The sequence below is a fragment of the Staurois parvus genome, unplaced genomic scaffold (genome assembly GCF_062004578.1).
Source record: "Staurois parvus isolate SC_StPar_1 unplaced genomic scaffold, SC_StPar_1.0 ptg000096l, whole genome shotgun sequence".
NCBI classification, from domain to species: domain Eukaryota; kingdom Metazoa; phylum Chordata; class Amphibia; order Anura; family Ranidae; genus Staurois; species Staurois parvus.
In genome coordinates, this window is record NW_028317892.1 from 3,199,423 (window position 1) to 3,218,497 (window position 19,075).

Here is a 19,075-nt window from a genome sequence, read left to right on the forward strand (position 1 = left end):
ACCCACAAAATATACCCCCACCATCTGAAACATCACTGTTGGGTTAATGTCAAGATCCACACAAGCAATGCCATCTTCTAACAATCTCAGTATATGCAATTGCTGTAATATAGCTTTGAAAAAAAATAATTCTCTATTTATGAACAATAACTACAGAAAGAATTAAAGCCCAACTCAACTTTCAGTTTTAGCCCTGGTTCACACTGGATGCGACTTGGTATGCGATTTGCATGCCCTGAGACTTGCAAATTGCATTCCAAGTCGCACCCTATTGTCTGCAATTGGAGAGGTCATATTGATGTGGTTCTGACTTGGTCGAACAGCACAGATTTCAAAAGTAGTATATGCAATACTTTTGGTGCGATTTGCATAGACATCTGTATCAGAGGTCTTGCAAATCGCACCTGAAATCAGCGGGTCCCCCAACTTTGAAATCGTGTGACTTCACTGTAAGTCGCACGATTTCAAAGTCAGGCTTGATGTGAACGGAGGGTTAATCAGTTAAGTATATTTTGCGTTGGGAGGCATCAAAACAAAAAGGTTCACAAAGTATTAAAGTTTGTTTTCTTTAGAAATCAGGGGAGCCCCAAGCAGAAAAGCCTGTCCACCGCCAGGTCTATCTGTGCCAGTTTCTCTTTCGGTGTGAAATGGAAACTAGCACAGGTCTACCCTTAATTAACAAAGGGAATTTCACTCTAAAATTGAAACTGGTATAGGCAGACCTGAAACCGGTCTGATTAGTTAAAGTTGTGCATTTTTATATACCTTTATAATAGCGCAGAAAACGTAGTAAATTCCCGAGTGTGTGATCAATGAGCAAGCATTATTTTTATGCACATATTTGGACTGTTCACAGCCATATGTAGATGCATTTTAAATAAATTGGTCAGTTATGCATACAGCATTCTGCTATCATGCTATCATCAATCACTGAAATATCATACCAATAATGATTTATTAACAAAATAAAAGGGCAAGTGATGTAATCTAGTGCTTCAAAATAGCAATAAATCTAACCAAAAGTGTATCAAAAAAGGTCTGAAGAAGGATCAATAAATAAAATGATGCGTGTTGACTTTGCACAATGATCCTATATTTGAACAGTATTTTAATAAAATAATGGATTGGTGGTGTGCTTGCTTCACCATCAGTGCTTTTAGGAAAATACATTTAAATCCTTCATAAAACAACAGCCAAAATAGAAAATCCTAACATGCATAAGAATTCATATTATGAATTGAGTAGTCAAGTAAATCTAATTTTTGTTAAATAAGTTCACCTTCAGTAATATCTTACACCTATATTCAGCTGTCCCTAACACCCCTTCCAAACCCCCCCCGCCCCCAACACACACACACATACACAATTTCCCTTTTTGACAGTGAGTGGGATATCTTCTCCCCTGCTTGCTGTCACAATATAAAATTAAAAAAAAACAAAAAACGCAGCTGTGCGGTGCTCCGCCCATTCAGCCACGTCATTCATTCACAGAGTTCTGTGAATGTTAAAACTACAAGTACCAACAGCCATTGAGGCTGTCGGCTTGTAGCTCCCAATGAACTACAAGGGCACTGTTGTGCACTCTAGGTAGTTCATTGATTCGTCTGTCATTGTGTAACTGCATGCCCATAAGACAGGGTAGGCAACCTTAAAGAGGTGGAGGTCTAAATGTATTTTGCTACATTTTTGCTAAAAGAAAATCCCAATACATGTAAATTAATTGGTTTACATGAAAGTTATAGTGTTTACAAATGGCGGTATAGATACTGGATTTTTTTTTTCCCACTAGTGATGGCGGCGATCAGCGACTTATAGCGGGACTGCGGCAAGCATTCTAACACTGGGGGGTGGAACTGACTTGGTGTCACTGACATCCCCAGTGACACCAATACAGTGATCAGTGCTAATAAAAAGCACTGACACTGTACTAATGGCACTGGGCAGGAAGGGGTTAACCTCTGGGGTGTTCAAAGGATTAACTGTGTGCTGTGTGGGTTTCACTGTGGGGCTGTGTATGCGCTTTCCACTGTAAGCACTGGGGGGAAATGACTTGGTGTCACTGACATCTCCAGTGACACCAGTACAGTGATCAGTGCTAATAAAAGCACTGACACTGTACTAATGGCACTGGACAGGAAGGGGTTAACTTGTGAGGCGATCAAAAGGTTAACTGTGTGTGCTGTATGCTGTTTTACTATGTGGGCTGTTTGTGTGTTTCACTGTAAGCACACATATTTGTATGGCTCTGCTATGCAGGAGCATACAGGAGAGAGAACTGAATTGTTTACATACAGTTCTCTCCCCTCCCCCCCATTGGTATTACTCAGCGATCACCAGGTGCCCGCAAGTAATCACCAGCCGGGACCCGGTGATTGACAGCTGAAGCCGCGGATAGGGGCGTGGGAAGGGCTTGCGCCCGCCCCCTACCCATAAATGCAAAATCACGTGTATGTGTGTGTATATATGTATATATATATATATATATATATATATATATATATATATATATATATATATATATATATATATATATATATATATATATATATATATATATGTGTGATTTTGCACACTCGAGCCACCCTGTAGCAGCATTACTGCTATAGGGCAGATGGGAAGTAATTAATTGAAAGAGGCGCGTTCAAAATAATAGCAGTGTGGAGTTCAATTAATGAGGTCATTCAGTCTGTGAAAAACAGGTGTCAAAACAGGTGGCTTTTAATTAAGGACGAAGGCAGCAAATGTTGTATATGCTGGTTACAGTGCATTTCTCTCTGAAATTCTGAGGAAAATGGGTGGTTCCAGACATTGTTCACAAGAAAAGCATACTTTGATTAAAAAGTTGATTGAAGAAGGGAAAACATATAAATAAGGGCAGAAATGATAGGCTGCTCAGCTAAAATGATCTCAAATTGTTTAAAATGGCAACCAAAACCAGAGAGATGTAAAAGAAAAAAAGGAAAAATACCATTCGAATGGATTGAAGAATAGCCAACATGGCAAAGACTCAGTCAATGATCAAAGGTCTTACGTTAACTGTGAGTACTGCAACAATTAGAAGACACCTATGTGAAGCCAAGATATCGGCAAGAAGCCCCCGCAAAGACCCTTTGTTGAAAAAATGACATTTGCTGATGAGGTTACAATATGTCAAAAACACATTGACTGGCCTAAAGAGAAATGGTGCAACATTTTGTGGACTGATGAACGCAAGATTGTACTTTTTGGGTCTAAGGGCCGCAGACAGTTTGTCAGACGACCCCTAAACACTGAATTCAAGTCACACTACACTGTGACAGTGAAGCATGGTGGCGCAAGCATCATGATATGGGTATGTTTCTCATACTACGGTGTTGGGCCTATTTATCGCATACCAGGGATCATGGACCAGTTTGAATACATCAGAATACTTGAAGAGGTCATGCTGCCTTATGCTGAAGAGGAAATGCCCTTGAAATGGGTGTTCCAACAAGACAACGACCCCAAACACACCAGTAAACGTGCAACATCTTGGTTCCAGACCAACAAGATTGACGTTATGTCCAGCCCAATTCCCAGACCCTATTCCAATAGAAAACTTGTGGGGTGACATCAAAAATGCAGTTTCTTAGGCAAAACCAAGAAATAGAGAAGAACTGTGGAATGTAGTCCAATCATCCTGGGCTGGAATACCTGTTCACAGGTGCCAGAAGTTGGTTGACTCCATGCAATACAGAGGTGAAGCAGTTCTGAGAAACAGTGCTTATATAACTAAATAGTAGCTCACTTATTCACAGGAAAGCTAAATCATCGAGCATTTTTCAGTTCATACAGTAAACGTTTGAGTTTGTAAACAAAAATGCAGAGACTACTATTTTTTTGAACAGCCTAATATTCCTTTTCTCCACTTTCTGTAAAGTAATAACAAATCTGAAACATATTTCTTAATTTTTTGATTTGGAATAGACTGCAGTGTTCCCAATCAATTTGCGTGTATGGAAATATAAGTTATTATAAGGATTTTGTGCTTTTCTCACTTTTTTAAAACACACTGCTATTATTTTGAACACAACCGTATGAGCAAACTGTTTGCCTGTTTCAGCCATCATAAACTAGCCTGGAGGAGTTTCAATCATCTGTGTTTCATGTATAAATTTAAAGAGTAAATAAAGACCTATTGAAGCGCAGAGACAAAAGGACAATAAAAAAAAAGAAATTTTGTGAAAAAAAAAAAAAAATTATAGAATGACAAAATCAGATCCAGGTACATTCTCCACAAAACGTTCTCACTACTCACCCAAAAGCTGGGTTATCTTTGTAATCCTCCATTGCCATTTTTTCAAGATCTTTGCCCCCTTCTGCTACAAAACGAGCCAACTGCTCCACCACCTTTCGGGTTTCAGAGTTCTCTGGGGGTGAAACTTTAAGCAGGCTGTCAGTACTGGGATTCAATTCACACAGCAAATAGTCAACAGGCATTTTATTGCTAGGAGGAGTGCCAAGTGCAAAGGAGAGGAAGGGAACAAAGCAGGTATGAGAAAGCAAAACACTTATATGGTCTTCTCTTCTGGCCAGCATTCTTCAATACATACAAATTACCCAGTAAAATATCTTTCCACAATGTCTTTTTAAATCTCTTAACTTGTATTATGTTTAGTACAGTGCTACAAACTGGTGTCGCTATACATCGGAATTTATACTGATGTGTTTCGACTAAAAGCTGAAAAAAATCATCTCTTGCAGTGGAGCTGCCTGTGCACTGCAAGTATTCACTGCTGGATTATGTCTAGGAGACCAGGAAACATACATTTACTTACCTGATCCTCTGCTCCCACAGGCTCCTTCACGCTGTAAGACTGGTCCCAGCAGCCTCATTTGGCAAATGCCCTCTGATGCCATCAAGACGGATGCCCATAGTCCTGCACTGGATATAAGGACACTGAGGGGCAATCAACTACATGGGTGATCGGAGGATCGGGTAAATAAAACTGCTTTTCCATCCCCAAGACTTAAATAAGCACTTAACCCTTGCAGTGCAGAGGCAGGCCCCACTCTAAGGGAGAATTTTCCCCCTCGCTAGACTTTCTCCACTGGCATACTTGGGTAATTAATAAGCCAATGGAGCAAATCAGCAAGCCAGCATCTACCCATCACATTAATATCAGTTAAAACCTGACTGACATCTTACAATTTTGGTTAACTGGAACCATATTCAACTCTAGAATACTTAATTTTTCTTTTAAAAAATAACTCCAAAATCCCAACTTCTTCAGTCTTTTTCACTTGTTGTCAATGATAGCATGTACAATCAAACTGGCTGCAATAAGATTTACTTTTGCCCCATACCTATTTTTTAACCCAATAGCACTTACAGTGCATTCAGAAAGTATTCAGACCCCCTTCACTTTTTTCAATTTGTTAAGTTGCAGCCTGATACTCCAGTTGTTTAAATTAATTTTCTTCCTCGTAAATCTACACTAAAGTGCCCCATAACAACAAAAAAACAGAATTTTAGATATGATCGCAAATGTATGAAAAAGGAAAAACTGACGTATCACATTGGCATAAGTATTCAGAACCTTTGTAACAGCACTTGAATTTAGCTCAGGTGCCTCTCATTTGCTGAGATGTTACTACAACATGGATTCCACCTATGGTAAATTAAATTGATTGGACATGATTTGGAAAGGGACACACCTTTCTATAAAAGGGCTCACAGCTGACATTGCATACTGTATCAGAGCAAAAGCTAAGGAACTGCCTGCAGTGCTCAGAGACAGGATTGTTGCAAGGCACAGAACTGAAGAAAACTACAAAAAAAATCTGCTGCACTGAAGGTTCCCAAGAGCACATTTATGGCGTGGACTCCATAATTTTCAAATGGAAGAAGTTTAGCACAACCAGGAATCGAATAGTTGGTCACCTGGCCAAACTGAGCAATCGGGGGAGAAGGGCCTCAGTAAGAGAAGTGACCAAGAACTCGATGGTCACTCTGACTGAGCTCTAGAAATCCTATGTGGAGATGAGACAAATTTCCAGAACAACCATCACTGCAGCCCTCCACTGATCTGGGCTTTAAACTACTGTAGTATAAGGCTACAACATAACAAAATAGAAAAAAGTTAGAGGTCTGCGTACTTTATGAATGCACTGTATTTACACACAACAACCACTTTATTAGGTACACCAGTTCAATTGTTTCGGAACACAAATTGTTAATTAGCCAATCAAATGGCAGCAACTCAATGCATTTAGGCATCTAGACATGGTGAAGATGACTTGCTGAAGTTCAAACGGAGCATGAGAATGAGGAAGAATGAGTATTTAAGTGACTTTAAACATGGCATTGTTGTTGGTGCCAGACAGGCTCGTCTGAATATTTCAAAAACTGCTGATCTACTGGGATTTTCACACACAACCATATCTAGGATTTACAGACAATGGTCCAAAAAAGAGATTATATCCTGCAAGCAGCAGTTGTGTGGATGAAAATGCCTTGTTGATGTCAGAGGAAAATGGGGAAACTGGTTGCTGTGACATTCAGATGGTAGGGTCAGAATTTGGCGTAAACATGAAAGCATGGATCCATCCTCCCTTGTATCAACAGTTTAGGCTGGTGTTGGTGTAATGGTGTGGGGGATATTTTCTTGGCACTAGCAAGGTGTACCTAATAAAGTGGCTGGTGAGTGTATAATGTATTTCTTACCGACAAACAAAATAAATTATCTTGTTTCTGAAAGGGTATGTTTACAGCAAAACTCCAGGCAGATGTGAAAATAAATGTAATGCAGCTCTGTATTCATTACTACCGTATATACTCTAGTATAAGCCGAGTTTTTCAGCACATTTTTTGTGCTGAAAAACGGCCCCCTCGGCTTATACTCGAGTCAACATCTGCAGATAGTGGGGCGCGCGGCTCCGTCAAGGGGGGGCGCGTACAGGGGTGGGCAGAGGGCTGCTGTCTCTTACCTGGCTCCCGATGATCCATCCAGGAAGCGCTGCCCCTTCCGTCACTCCAGCCACTCCCTCACTCCTGCCGCTCGGCTCCGCCTCCTCACCGGTGATTGGCCGCCAGAACTGTAGCTCAGGAAAGGTACACAGGCGGCCAATCACGGGCGAGAAGGCAGAGCCGAGCGGACCCGCGAAAATCGAGTGAGGGAAAAGCCGGTAAGTGTGCAGTGCAGAGGTGCTGCTGCAACCACATATGCTGGCTGCAGCAGCACCATACTGCAACAGGGGTCAGCAAGTGTCATTGGTATCAGTAGGAGGAATAGTGCCGCATCATTGGGGTCACTGATACTAATGATGGGGCATTATTCCTCCCACTGACACAAACGATGGGGCACTATTCCTCCCACTGACACAAACGATGGGGCACTATTCCTCCCACTGACACCAACGATGGGGCACTATTCCTCCCACTGACACCAACGATGGGGCACTATTCCTCCCACTGACACCAATGATGGGGCACTATTCCTCCCACTGACACCAATGATGGGGCACTATTCCTCCCACTGACACCAATGATGGGGCACTATTCCTCCCACTGACACCAATGATGGGGCACTATTCCTCCCACTGACACCAATGATGGGGCACTATTCCTCCCACTGACACCAATGATGGGGCACTATTCCTCCCACTGACACCAATGATGGGGCACTATTCCTCCCACTGACACCAATGATGGGGCACTATTCCTCCCACTGACACCAATGATGGGGCACTATTCCTCCCACTGACACCAATGATGGGGCACTATTCCTCCCACTGACACCAATGATGGGGCACTATTCCTCCCACTGACACCAATGATGGGGCACTATTCCTCCCACTGATACTAATGATGGGGCATTATTCCTCCCACTGACACCAACGATGGGGCACTATTCCTCCCAGTGATACCAATGATGGGGCACTATTCCTCCCACTGACACCAATGATGGGGCACTATTCCTCCCACTGACACCAATTTTTTACATTGACTAGTAGGTGCCTCATTTCCCACCCTCGGCTTATACTCGAGTCAATAGTTTTTCCAATTTTTTTTGTGGTAAAATTAGGTACCTCGGCTTATATTCGGGTCGGCTTATACTCGAGTATATACGGTACATAATTAGAGAGCCTGAATTTAGTCTCTATAAAGCAGGGGCAACACAACGGGCCTGTCAGTTGTGCTCCACTGATCATGTGCTAACAAAAAACATGCTGATAAGAGGAGAGAGCAGAGTGACAGACAGATGAGTCCAGCAATCTGCTGCTTCTCCCTTGACTGTCCAGACACAGGGTGCAGGCAGGCTGACACTTTACCACAGCAGAGAAAAAAAAAAAATCAGATTCCCTCTGTCGGATAGATCTTTGCTGTGTAGCTCAGCTGTGTATATTTCAGAACTAAATAGACAAATACAAATCCTTTGGCATGTAAAACAGCTCCTAGATATGTACTTCATTTATGTATTTATCAGCTTACCTGGAGGTCAGCTATAAAAAAAAGTTGGCCAATAGAAGTATAACTCTAGAGTTATATAATTGGGCCAGTCTTAATTTAGAGATCCAAACTCCAATAACTTTTTAAAGGAGTACATGTACTGCCACTGGTAATAAAAGAATAGTTTGCTGTAGGTTTCTAAATACTTTAAATCCCCCTCCCCCCCCAAAAAAATGCAAAGCATTCGTCCCAAATTACATTAAAATGGTAACTGAGAATACACTTAACATTGTAAGGTGTATTTCTACTTTTGTAGCCAAGCTGGGATAACACCTGCTCTATATTTGTTACATGTTACCATTCACATAGCATAACTTGAAAAATTATGAAACATCACTGCTTACATTTACAGGCGTACCTCGGTTTACGAATTTCATTCTGCCGGACTTTTCGTATCGTGAAAAATTTGTAAACCAAAACGGTTTCCCATAGGAACGCATTGAAAACCAAATTAATCCGTTCCAGAGGTGATAAAAAAGTTTAAAAAAATGCATCCATAGGAATGCACTGAAAACCAATTAATCCATGCTGGAGGTCAGAAAAAAGTAAAAAAAAAAAAAAAGTCTTATCTGTTCAAAACTCTTTATAAAGTGCACTTTAAAGGCATAAATACTGTACAGGAACAGGAATAAAAACTAATTCGTAAATGCACTGAAAACCAATTATTCCATTTCGGAGGTCAAAAAAATTTTTTAAAAAAGTTTTATTTGTTCAAAACTCTTTATAAAGTGCACTTTAAAAGCATAGTACTGTACAGGGACATGATTTTAAAAAATGTGTAAATGCACTGAAAACCAATTAATCCATTTGTATTGCAAAAAAAATTTGTAAACCGAGCCATTATTTTCATTCGTAAACCGAAAATTACGTTAACCGAAGCGTTTTCAAACTGAGGTAAACCTGTACTTTCTCTTTTCTAAATACTCCAAACCTGCCTCTCCAAACCTATGCAGAGAGGTCTGGGGAGTTAATGTTTACCAAAATTAACCATATTTGTACTCTACTAGCAGGTCTCATACGTGGTTAACCAGATTTGAGCACTGTATGTCCTATTTCAGGGTTAAAGATTTAGAAGCTCGCCTTCTACATTGGACGTTAATGAGAGGAAACTCAGCGTGTCCCTCCTTGCCAGCAGGGACAGACTGGAGTTTGCTTTCATTTAAAACTGTTCAGAGTAACTTGCAGTCTGCTCAGGAACTGCTCTAACCAGCACCTAAAATGTTAATAAATATAATGTTAATATATTTATTTATTTATTTTTTTTAAGGTATGCTGGGTGAATAGAAGCACATAAACAAATAGTGGGGTTTTCTCAAATTTGACTGCAAAAGTGGAGATAGGGTCATATTATAATTAAGTAGTTTACAAAGCAAAACTTTATTTAAAATTGCTGCATAACCCTTGTGGCAGTGCAGTGTCCTGCCATGGTCAAAATAAAGCTGAAAACCCTGGATTCTCAACCAGGCAAGTTGAGGGGCTCCAGAGAGTTGATGTATTGCAGAGGAAACTGACTTTTCGGTTTCCTCATTTTTTCATTAAGTTTGTTTTGGGATCTGGAGCCTGGAGATTTCAAAGAGATCTGGGAGGGATGAAATCTCCAATCCGGCGTCCGTGTTTTGAGAACCCCCACTGATTGTACAGGTGGGTGAAGGGCTTTTTGTAGAGGCCTAACCATGGTTCTGGGCTCCACCCCGGCAGACGGAGTCAGGAGGGCTCCACCCTGGCAGACGGGAGGTCTCTGCCTTGGAGTCAGGTGGAAGCCAGACTAGCTGTGTGCTAGTGGCCATAATTTGGGAAAAGTCTGCAGGAGACAGACATTGAACTGTGTACAAGCCAGGAGGCTGAATCTTTGTTGGTATTGCTTGATGGTGGATACCCCTGCATGGGAAGCATTTTTGTTGAACTTTTTCTTTTAAATAAAATTGGGCCAAAAGGCCCTTAAAGAAGCGAGTTGCTGTGTGCTTTAACAAGAAGAGCTCTACCATTTGAAGTGAGTTCCCACACCCTGTATTCATCAACAACCTATTCTAGACACAATGTACACACTATAGTTTCCTAACACTAAATATGTGATTCAGACTTGACCTTATATTATTTATCCCTGAATAACTGACTTTTGAATGTGCAATTTCTGTTTCTATGATATTTATCCACTACATTAGGAAACTAAGCTCTAACCAGAAAGAGGAAGTAAATAGTTGTTCAATGCATTTACCTAGTTTATCTAGCTTGCTTGATGGTCTTTAAAACCTAAAACATTTGTCTTACAACTGCAAATGAAATGAATAAGGTGTGGACTAAAGCGTTCGATATTAGTCCACATAAAGCCTGCTCAATACACTGATGACTGCATGGCCGACGGGCACACCCTTGTAAAAACACCAACAAAATATGGCAGTTGCTTTTACTAAAGACAGTGCATTGCAGAGCATGGGAGTCCATGAGTTCTCATTTTTACTGAAAACAATTGCAAGTTAAAGTATGTTCAAAGCTAAAACTTGAACATTTTCTAATGAAGCAGGAAAGGTTTAAACCCGCCCAGGTTTATTTTTGTCATTTGTCTCTCTCATTGGGGAGATTTCCTTCTTCTACTACAGTAGACATTGCAGAAAGCAATACCATTGGGGGATATTTCCTCTATTCCTGTTACTGTATTTTTCTGTCTACTTGTAACATTCTCAATGAGCTCCCAAACCTCTTCTTCTCTCTCTCATTTCTTTGTTTGAAACAAGCAGTGCATGTTAGTTGTGGTCATATGCACTGCTCTATGTACACTACACATCCCATAATCCATAGTTGCTAATCCACCTCGGAAGTGAGAAAGAGAGAGTGACTACACTCCTACTTAAGACAGTGGGAACAGGGAGAGCAAACGTAGACATCCTCTTACAGAAATGGTCTCCCAGCAATCAAAAAAGGGAATTTGGAGATTTAGAGGAGGCCCAGAGCAATAGAAAGTATTTGAGTTGAATACTTTAAAGAAATATATACTTTTTGCACCAGGGTTTAGTGTCAATTTAAATGCTATAATGCCTTTATAGATATATCCACTATATTAATACCTTGCTTTACTAGTACACATAACAGAAGTACCTAGGCCTCAAATTGCATGGAATAATGATTCCAAACAAAAATGTGTACAAACTCTTTTGGTGGCCCACAGCAACTAAACTATAGAACTCTTTTGGTGGCCCACAGCAACTAAATTGTAGAACTCTTTTGGTGGCCCACAGCAACTAAACTATAGAACTCTTTTGGTGGCCCACAGCAACTAAATTGTAGAACTCTTTTGGTGGCCCACAGCAACTAAATTGTCAATGTTGTTGGAGATTTCTTCAATTAGATATGATTCCTTTGATTTAGTCGCACATGAAAGCTTACTTTTTATCTCTAACCACTGCTCATAGTCCTCTTCATCGTCGTCATCCTCCTCAGGGGACTTAAAAACGCTGTTTCTGGTCACTTTAGGAGTCTGCTTCGGTTGGGAATAGGACTTCATTTGGTTTAGCATGCTTTCCATAGAGGACCCATGCCGTTTTCCTATAAGTACAGGCTTCTTCTGAGCTGGTGCTGAATTTGCACTGGAACGTGTTGATGAGTTTTCTGCAGAATGAACAAGAGCCACAAGAATGTACAAGAGGTTACAGTATCCATTTGTAACATTTCATGAAACAACAGCGTTTCAAAAGTGATTTTCAAATAACCAATTTAACAATTTGAATTTAGCTGTCACTGTATTGGAAAAAACAAAAGCAATAAACTGGCAGTGGTATACTATTTGTTATATTATAGCTGTAAATCTTCCTAGAACAGGCCGTCCACCAGAAGTCAGTGACCGTACAAGGAGGTCTGTGAGAGAAGCCACCAAGAGACCTATGACAACTCTGTAGGAGTTACAGGCCTCAGTGGCGGAGACTGAAAAAAATATGCATAAAACTGTTGCCCCAATGCACCACCAGTCACAGCTCAGGGGTAAAAAAGGTATATTTATTTTATTAAAACTCACATGGGAGACTTTGAAGTCATGGTCTCATGAATTTTTGTGCATCAGATTAAAGTCTTATATTTGGTCTCAGCCAAGAACCACATATTATAAAACATACCACCCTCCCCATGAAGCATCATGGGGACAGTAGAATACTGTGGGGATGTCTTTCTCATAAAAGGTCTGGCAGGATCATGTGAATAGAGTGTAAAATAAATATAGAAATATCCTGAAGGAAATATGCTGCAATTTTCAAGAAACCTGAGCCTCCGCAGAAGAGGAATCTTCCAGCAATGTCAAAACAAAACAAGAATGTATCAAAAAGAAATTGAAATCTGGAACTTTATAAAAAAGAAAAAAAGAAAAAAAGTGGAGGGCAAGCTGTTGGAAAAGAACTAGTCACCAGTTTTGCCTGCGATCTCCCTACAGCTGATCATTTCCCCATAACGGACTTACCATGCCTTATTCTGCACTATGTCTCTGTATGAGGGCATCCATCTTGATAAGAGACAGGGCTTTGCTTCCCCATGGCAGAGCCTCTGGCAAGTAGAGATGAGCTCAGGCTTCATTCAAACTCACCTCTAACACAAACTCCCGCTTTTTTGTACTTCAAAAAGCTGCGGGCCAGGTTATTCCCTGCTCCACAGCTCATGAAGTACAGAGTCTGGGTTACAGATGAGTTTGGAGGACACCAAAGTTCATCTCTACCAGCAAAGAGAATAAAAATCAGCACAGCAATGACATAAACTCCATATTTTGAGAGACTAGCAGTCAGAACAGTGTCTTCAATTCACACTGCAGATGTACAGCTATGAGGCTGTAAGTACAGTAGTTCCTAGGCAATCTCATAAATCAGAAGTGCAATGCTATTTTTTAGAAGGAATCCACAACAATAGGAAAACCCTTTCCGGCAACTGCTCAGATACAATTAAAGCAGTATTAAACCCAAAAGGAAAGTTTTCTTATATTGCATCTTACCAATTTTTAGATGTGATGGATGCACTAGTTTCCTTTTTTTGGCTTCTATTTTTATCTGGTGTTTTTCAGAAGTTCAAGTTCTCTAGCAGCATTTATCAGTTTATATGGATGAGACAAACCATTTACCACTGGCAGGCGTGATTAAAATCAGCTTTTATTTATTCATGTAAAACCTTTTATCCCAATAGGGAAAAAAAAAAAAAGTTTGCTGTAAACGATTATAAAGTGTGAGCAGGAGTTTGGCTTCAATTTGTTATTTGTATTGAAATCAGCTAATATATTTAACACTCTCCTGCCCCCACGACTGACAATCTTGCTGTGTGATGTGTCCTGGCTCATTCCTCCAAAGTGATGTCTCACTAATACTTGAAGGGGTGTTGCCGGCCAGATCACTAGATAAAAACAGAGGGAAAAAAACAAAGAAACGAAAACCGATGCGGCCACCACATCTAATGTTTGGTACACAACAATAGAATACATTTGCGGTTTAATACCACTTTAGATGTTCCCTATAAAATAGAAAATTTTCACAATTTGAGCTCAGTTCCACAATGTTAATGCCCTGGAATGTCACAACCAAAGTTCAAATATCAATACAATAGAGAATTTGTGGCTGGGCATAAAAAAGGCTGTTTACCCACAATCTCCATACAATGTAAAAGAACTGGCACAGATTTGCAAAGAGAAATATGAAAAATAGTAGAGTCCGGATGTGCAAAGCAAAGCGAGACCTACACAGACCCCCATTTCTGGTAAAAGTGTATCTACTAAATACGGACTAGAAAAGGGTTTTTTTTTTTACTGTAATTTAGTTAAATTGCTTTGCTGAGACTTGTTTGAACCTTTACATTGAGTAAATTATAGCTAACGGAAGTAAAAAAAAAAAAAAATAAAAGTCACTGTGCCTTAGTGTTCTATTGTAATAAAACATGTGACATCACCCCTCAGCAGAAGGCTGCACAAGAAGAGAGCAGTCCTTAAAGAGTTCCGCCCACCCCCCCAACAAAATTTAAAAGTCAGCAGCTACAAATTCTGTAGCTGCTAACTTTTAATATGAGGGCATTTTCCTATCCAGGGATCCAGCGGTGTCCTCACCCCCAGCCGTTTGAACAATCGGCTACAGGTGCTGGCGCAGCCATCTTGACTAAGGGAAACCAGCAGTGAAGTGTTGCAGCTTCACAGCCGGATTCCTACTGTGCACGTGCAAACGCGCTGCACTTTGTGAATGGGCCGCAGTCTTCTGGGACCTGTGAAGTGTCCCAGAGGTCTGCAAATTAAGCAGGAAGTGGGAGCGGGTACCTGTCAAAACCAGGTCTGGCTGTTTGTCAGCAGCCAGGGCTGCCTTTTTGAGTATCTTCCCCTCCTCTTTAATGTGCTTCTAATTGGATTAAGCACATCAGTCCACAGGACCTGCAGCCTGCAGTTGATTTACCTACAGGTGTGGTGTTTCTAAGTAATGTGGGCTATACACTAGTCGAAAAATTGTTCAAACGCTTTTTCGAATAACACTCGGTCGTGAGAAGAAACAACACTGCCATTATGTGATGACTGAATTCCTGATGATAAATCGGTCAATGGATATAAGTGAATCAGTTTATTGTTCGTTTTGTCACATATGCACAGTATGAAAAGTTAGATTTTTAATAAGGGGCAAGAAACACATTAACCTTTCAATTTATCGTCCATTCGCTAGAAGTTTTCCAACCTTTTCTTTTGATTTTCTGGCTCAAAAAAAAGTTCAAATCGATTTTCTATTTGTGCCCATTAACTGAACAATAAACCAATGAACTGTCCAAATTATGGGTTTGTTTACAATTTTTCACCTAGTGTATGGCCACTGTTAGTGGGAGCAATGTTTACTACTGTTTGACTTTACTTAGGAAATATTATTGCCAATAACTGACTGGGCTCGGAATTTTTTAGACTGATACATTTAGTTGGTTACATTGTAGTAGGGTCTGAAGTTTGTCATGTGTACAATATTAGGCTACATTCACACCGGCAATTAGGGCCAGTGCGAATCGTAGTGACAGGAATCTTCTCATTTCTGCTGCGGCTCTCAGGGGCTAGCTGTGGCTGCCAGCCCTGTTCAATACGATGACAGGTCTGCCAGTGGCCATAGCTTTTCAAGATTCTCTGCACAGGCATCGATTACCTGAGGTGATCGCTGCTGGATGCACACAAAAAGTGCAAAACGTGCGACTCAAGTTTGGGGTGCCATTATTGTAAATGGCACCCCAAACGTGGTACAATTTTGCCACAATCATGAAAATATGTCTGCTCCAGGGACTTAACAGTACATTAAAAATGTGAATTGAAAATAAGCAAAGAACCGGAGTTGTGACTAATAGAAACCAATCAGATTTTACCTACAGTATTATTTGGGGGAAGCAGTAAACAAGGATTCAAATGCGTCATTGTGGGATACAGCTGAAATTGTGTGCTATTTTTCTTCTCTTCAAAAGAGAAAAACCTCTTAAATTTGTAAAACACCAACTTACCAGGGCCTGTCTTTTCTTTCTGTAACTTAAGAAATTGTTGTAAGAAGCTTCCATCATTTGCAAATTTGTTTGAAGAGGAGGAAGAGGAGGAGGAGGAGGAGGAGGAAGAAGAGGATGAAGATGCACCTGCAGCACTACAATATAAAAAAGCAAAAAAAAGATTCTAGAACGTAATCACGCCTACATTTTATTTAAAGCTGAACTACCACAAAACAAAGATAGTTGTAAAGTGTTTTACCTGTCAAAATGTTTGTAAAAGACCCTGTCACTTCAAATGTTTTGTGTTCACTGGAGGAGGCACAGCTCTTCTTAATAGGCATAGTGCCACTATCAAGAGTAGGATGCCAGGTACAACTGAAAAACAGCCCAAGGATGGACCTTGCCACGCAGCCCCCGCCCCCCCCTCCTTAATTTAACGCAAAAGGAAAAGACTGAAAAAAAACATTTAAAATACATCCAGCCAATGACACTTTCTGTTGTAACAAATATGTTTTTTCTAGGAATCTGGATTTTATGCAAATGCTTTGAAAAAGTGTGTTTGTTACATGTATTGCATGTACATGCATGCATGGTAAATCTTTTAGCTCTTGTCTCTGTTTTATACTAGAAAAACTCAGATGTGGCATTCAAACACGCTCTATTGCCCTGACTACATCCAAGAAAAGTAAGGCAATGATCTCACGGAGCCAATGCTCTGTCCACCAGGGTTCTTTGTCCTGTGTCTGACTTTTGATTGAGATGTGAGGCCAGAAGACTGATATTTGGCATTACCCATCGCTGGTAGATTTGTTTGAAGACTGCCGGATAAAGGGTCCACTCTCCCTGACCTGAACATTTTCACTGAGATAGTAAGTTTGGCCATTTTTCAAATCTGGTATGTGTACTGCACATAGTTAACACAGCACACTCTTGTTCTCTCTTGGTTGTTTATATACTCCACAGTCATGGTGCTGTCTGACTACACCCACACAGGGTGTCTCTCCAGGGTCCATCTGATCACTTGAAGTTCCAGCACATCGATGGAAAGCAGGGACACCTCCACTGAGTGAACCAGAGACCCATTACTCCTCTCCAGCCATACAAACTGCCATCTGTTACTATTTTCCAGCAGAGAGGAAGAAATTACTTTCTAGCAAGCAAGACCAGCCTCAGTTATTCCAAGTGACATGATGGCATTAGTGAGGATTTCAAGATTGTAATGAACAGGTTGGACTAAGTTCCGAATTAGTCTTGACACACAATGGTAGGTCATCCAGGTAACCACACATAAATGGCAGATCTGTAGGAGTCTTCTTAGACATTTGGACAGCCGACCAACACTTCACAGCAACCAGCAGATGATCAAAGCCAAAGCTGAGAGCTTAGAGACCAAAGATCCTGAGTCTAATGCCACATCGCAATTGTATTTTAAGCCATGTACCAGCTGTTCCACCAAAATGATAAATGTGAAATTTGTTTCACTGCCCACTCTGTTATGGCTTTATGAAAACTAATCTTATGCAGTAAGAATCCTGTGACCACATATGTAGATCTAGTGATAGCGTCCATCTTGCTTTCTATAGCAACTTTAAAGGAAGGGAGATCCTCCACAAAAATAGTTGTGGCCTTGTTTTGATCAAGAACCTGAAAGATACATGACAGGTGGAGCCACCCACTTTTTAGTACACTCCATGGCACAACAAACAGCTGAGGTGGTTGCTTTCACTTTTTATAGGCAAAATCGTCAAAAATAAGTGGTAGAGAAAAGCCTTAGCAAAACATTTCATCCAATGCATTCTTTAAGGTACTAGTGTGTAAATGTCAAAGCAAGCGATCTACAATTTTAAGTGTATCCCTAACCAACTTAATCAAGCACTGACATCAACTTATTCTGCTGGAAAAAAGTTGATATAGATGTCATTGCTCCCCAAGATGGCCAATCCTGCAGCTGCTGCCATCACTTTAGGTGTCAATACTGTACCTAATGCCTGGACACTCTTGAACCGCACAGAAGAGAGGGTTAGGCTTTATTACTTGCTTGTGGCTGAGGAAAAGTGTGTTCCAACTGTAGCACAAAACCTTTCTAAACTGATGCCAAGAGGTACAGGGATGAGGATGGCCCTGGAATACCCAACGCTGGTATTGGGTAATCAGAGCAAGGGAGGGATGCCAGCAGTGACAGCTTGAAGACATTACAAAATAGATCCCCTGAAGGCCTCCACATAGCCTTATTGTAAATGGGGCAGAGAAAGAACTTCCTGTCCAGTGGGTTCTCCACGGAGGCCCGACCCTCCACTCTGATATTTTGACCCTGTCATCCACCTGCAGAACTTGCAACGGTCTGGGGCAACTGACCAACATAAAAGGGTACACTTACTGCCCCTTCAATCCTTGTCACAGCAGTCTGCCCCAGTAACTTGCAGACGATCTCTGATCTCCCAAGCTAGCTCTACTTCCAGTGTGTGCACTTGCAAAGGAAGGACCTTTCCAGTTGTCCTTCCTGTGGGATAGGGCAATGTGCACTGAAAGTTTTCATTAAAAATTATACAAACTTAGACAACACAGACCAACCCTTTAGCAAGAGAACAAAAAAACAGCAGCCTCTTGTAAAAGATGTTTCAAACCTTTCATCTGGTGAAAAGCAGCCACTATGCAACACTTCTGAGTGTGTCAGATAATGAGTCTCTGTCTATTAGCTATGGAATTACAGCAATTTTTGAATGAATATTCCTTTCTTGGTATATTGTATTATAAATCACGGTTTGATTTTATTACTCAGCTATTCTAATTATACATTCTAGACCTCTTTTGTAGTTCGTATATAGTTTTTCCTTAATTTTTCATGATGTAACATCGGGGGGGGGGGGGGGGGGGGGAATATTTGAAAATACTAAAGAACTAAATATGGGTCCCAATCTACTTTTCCATGATGACAATGCACTTGTCCAGATAAAAAAAAGTTTTTTTAACCAAAACTATTTAAATCTGAGGTGCTTTTAGGAATGTCTGGGGCTTTATGGGACTTAAACATTTAATTTTTTTTAACATTGCGCTGTATATCTCCTCCTCCGCACCCAGGGGCTAGCAGGGAGGGGAGAGACTTTGCAGTGTAATAGGCGCCAACTAGGTGCTCCTCAGGAGGGAGTGTTGGGCTTAACCTTT

General features: G+C 40.7%; 1 protein-coding gene across 1 annotated transcript in view; it reads right to left on the reverse strand.

Annotated features, from left to right (window-relative positions):
- Positions 1-19,075, reverse strand: part of SUGP1 (SURP and G-patch domain containing 1) — a 57,433-nt gene that overhangs the window by 29,490 nt on the left and 8,868 nt on the right. Inside the window, exons 3-5 of the mRNA XM_089670826.1 lie at positions 15,935-16,068; positions 11,852-12,073; positions 4,277-4,400 (exon numbers count right to left, since the gene is read on the reverse strand). Coding sequence (XP_089526952.1) covers positions 4,277-4,400; positions 11,852-12,073; positions 15,935-16,068 — 480 coding nt within the window. The remainder of the gene's footprint in view (positions 1-4,276; positions 4,401-11,851; positions 12,074-15,934; positions 16,069-19,075) is intronic.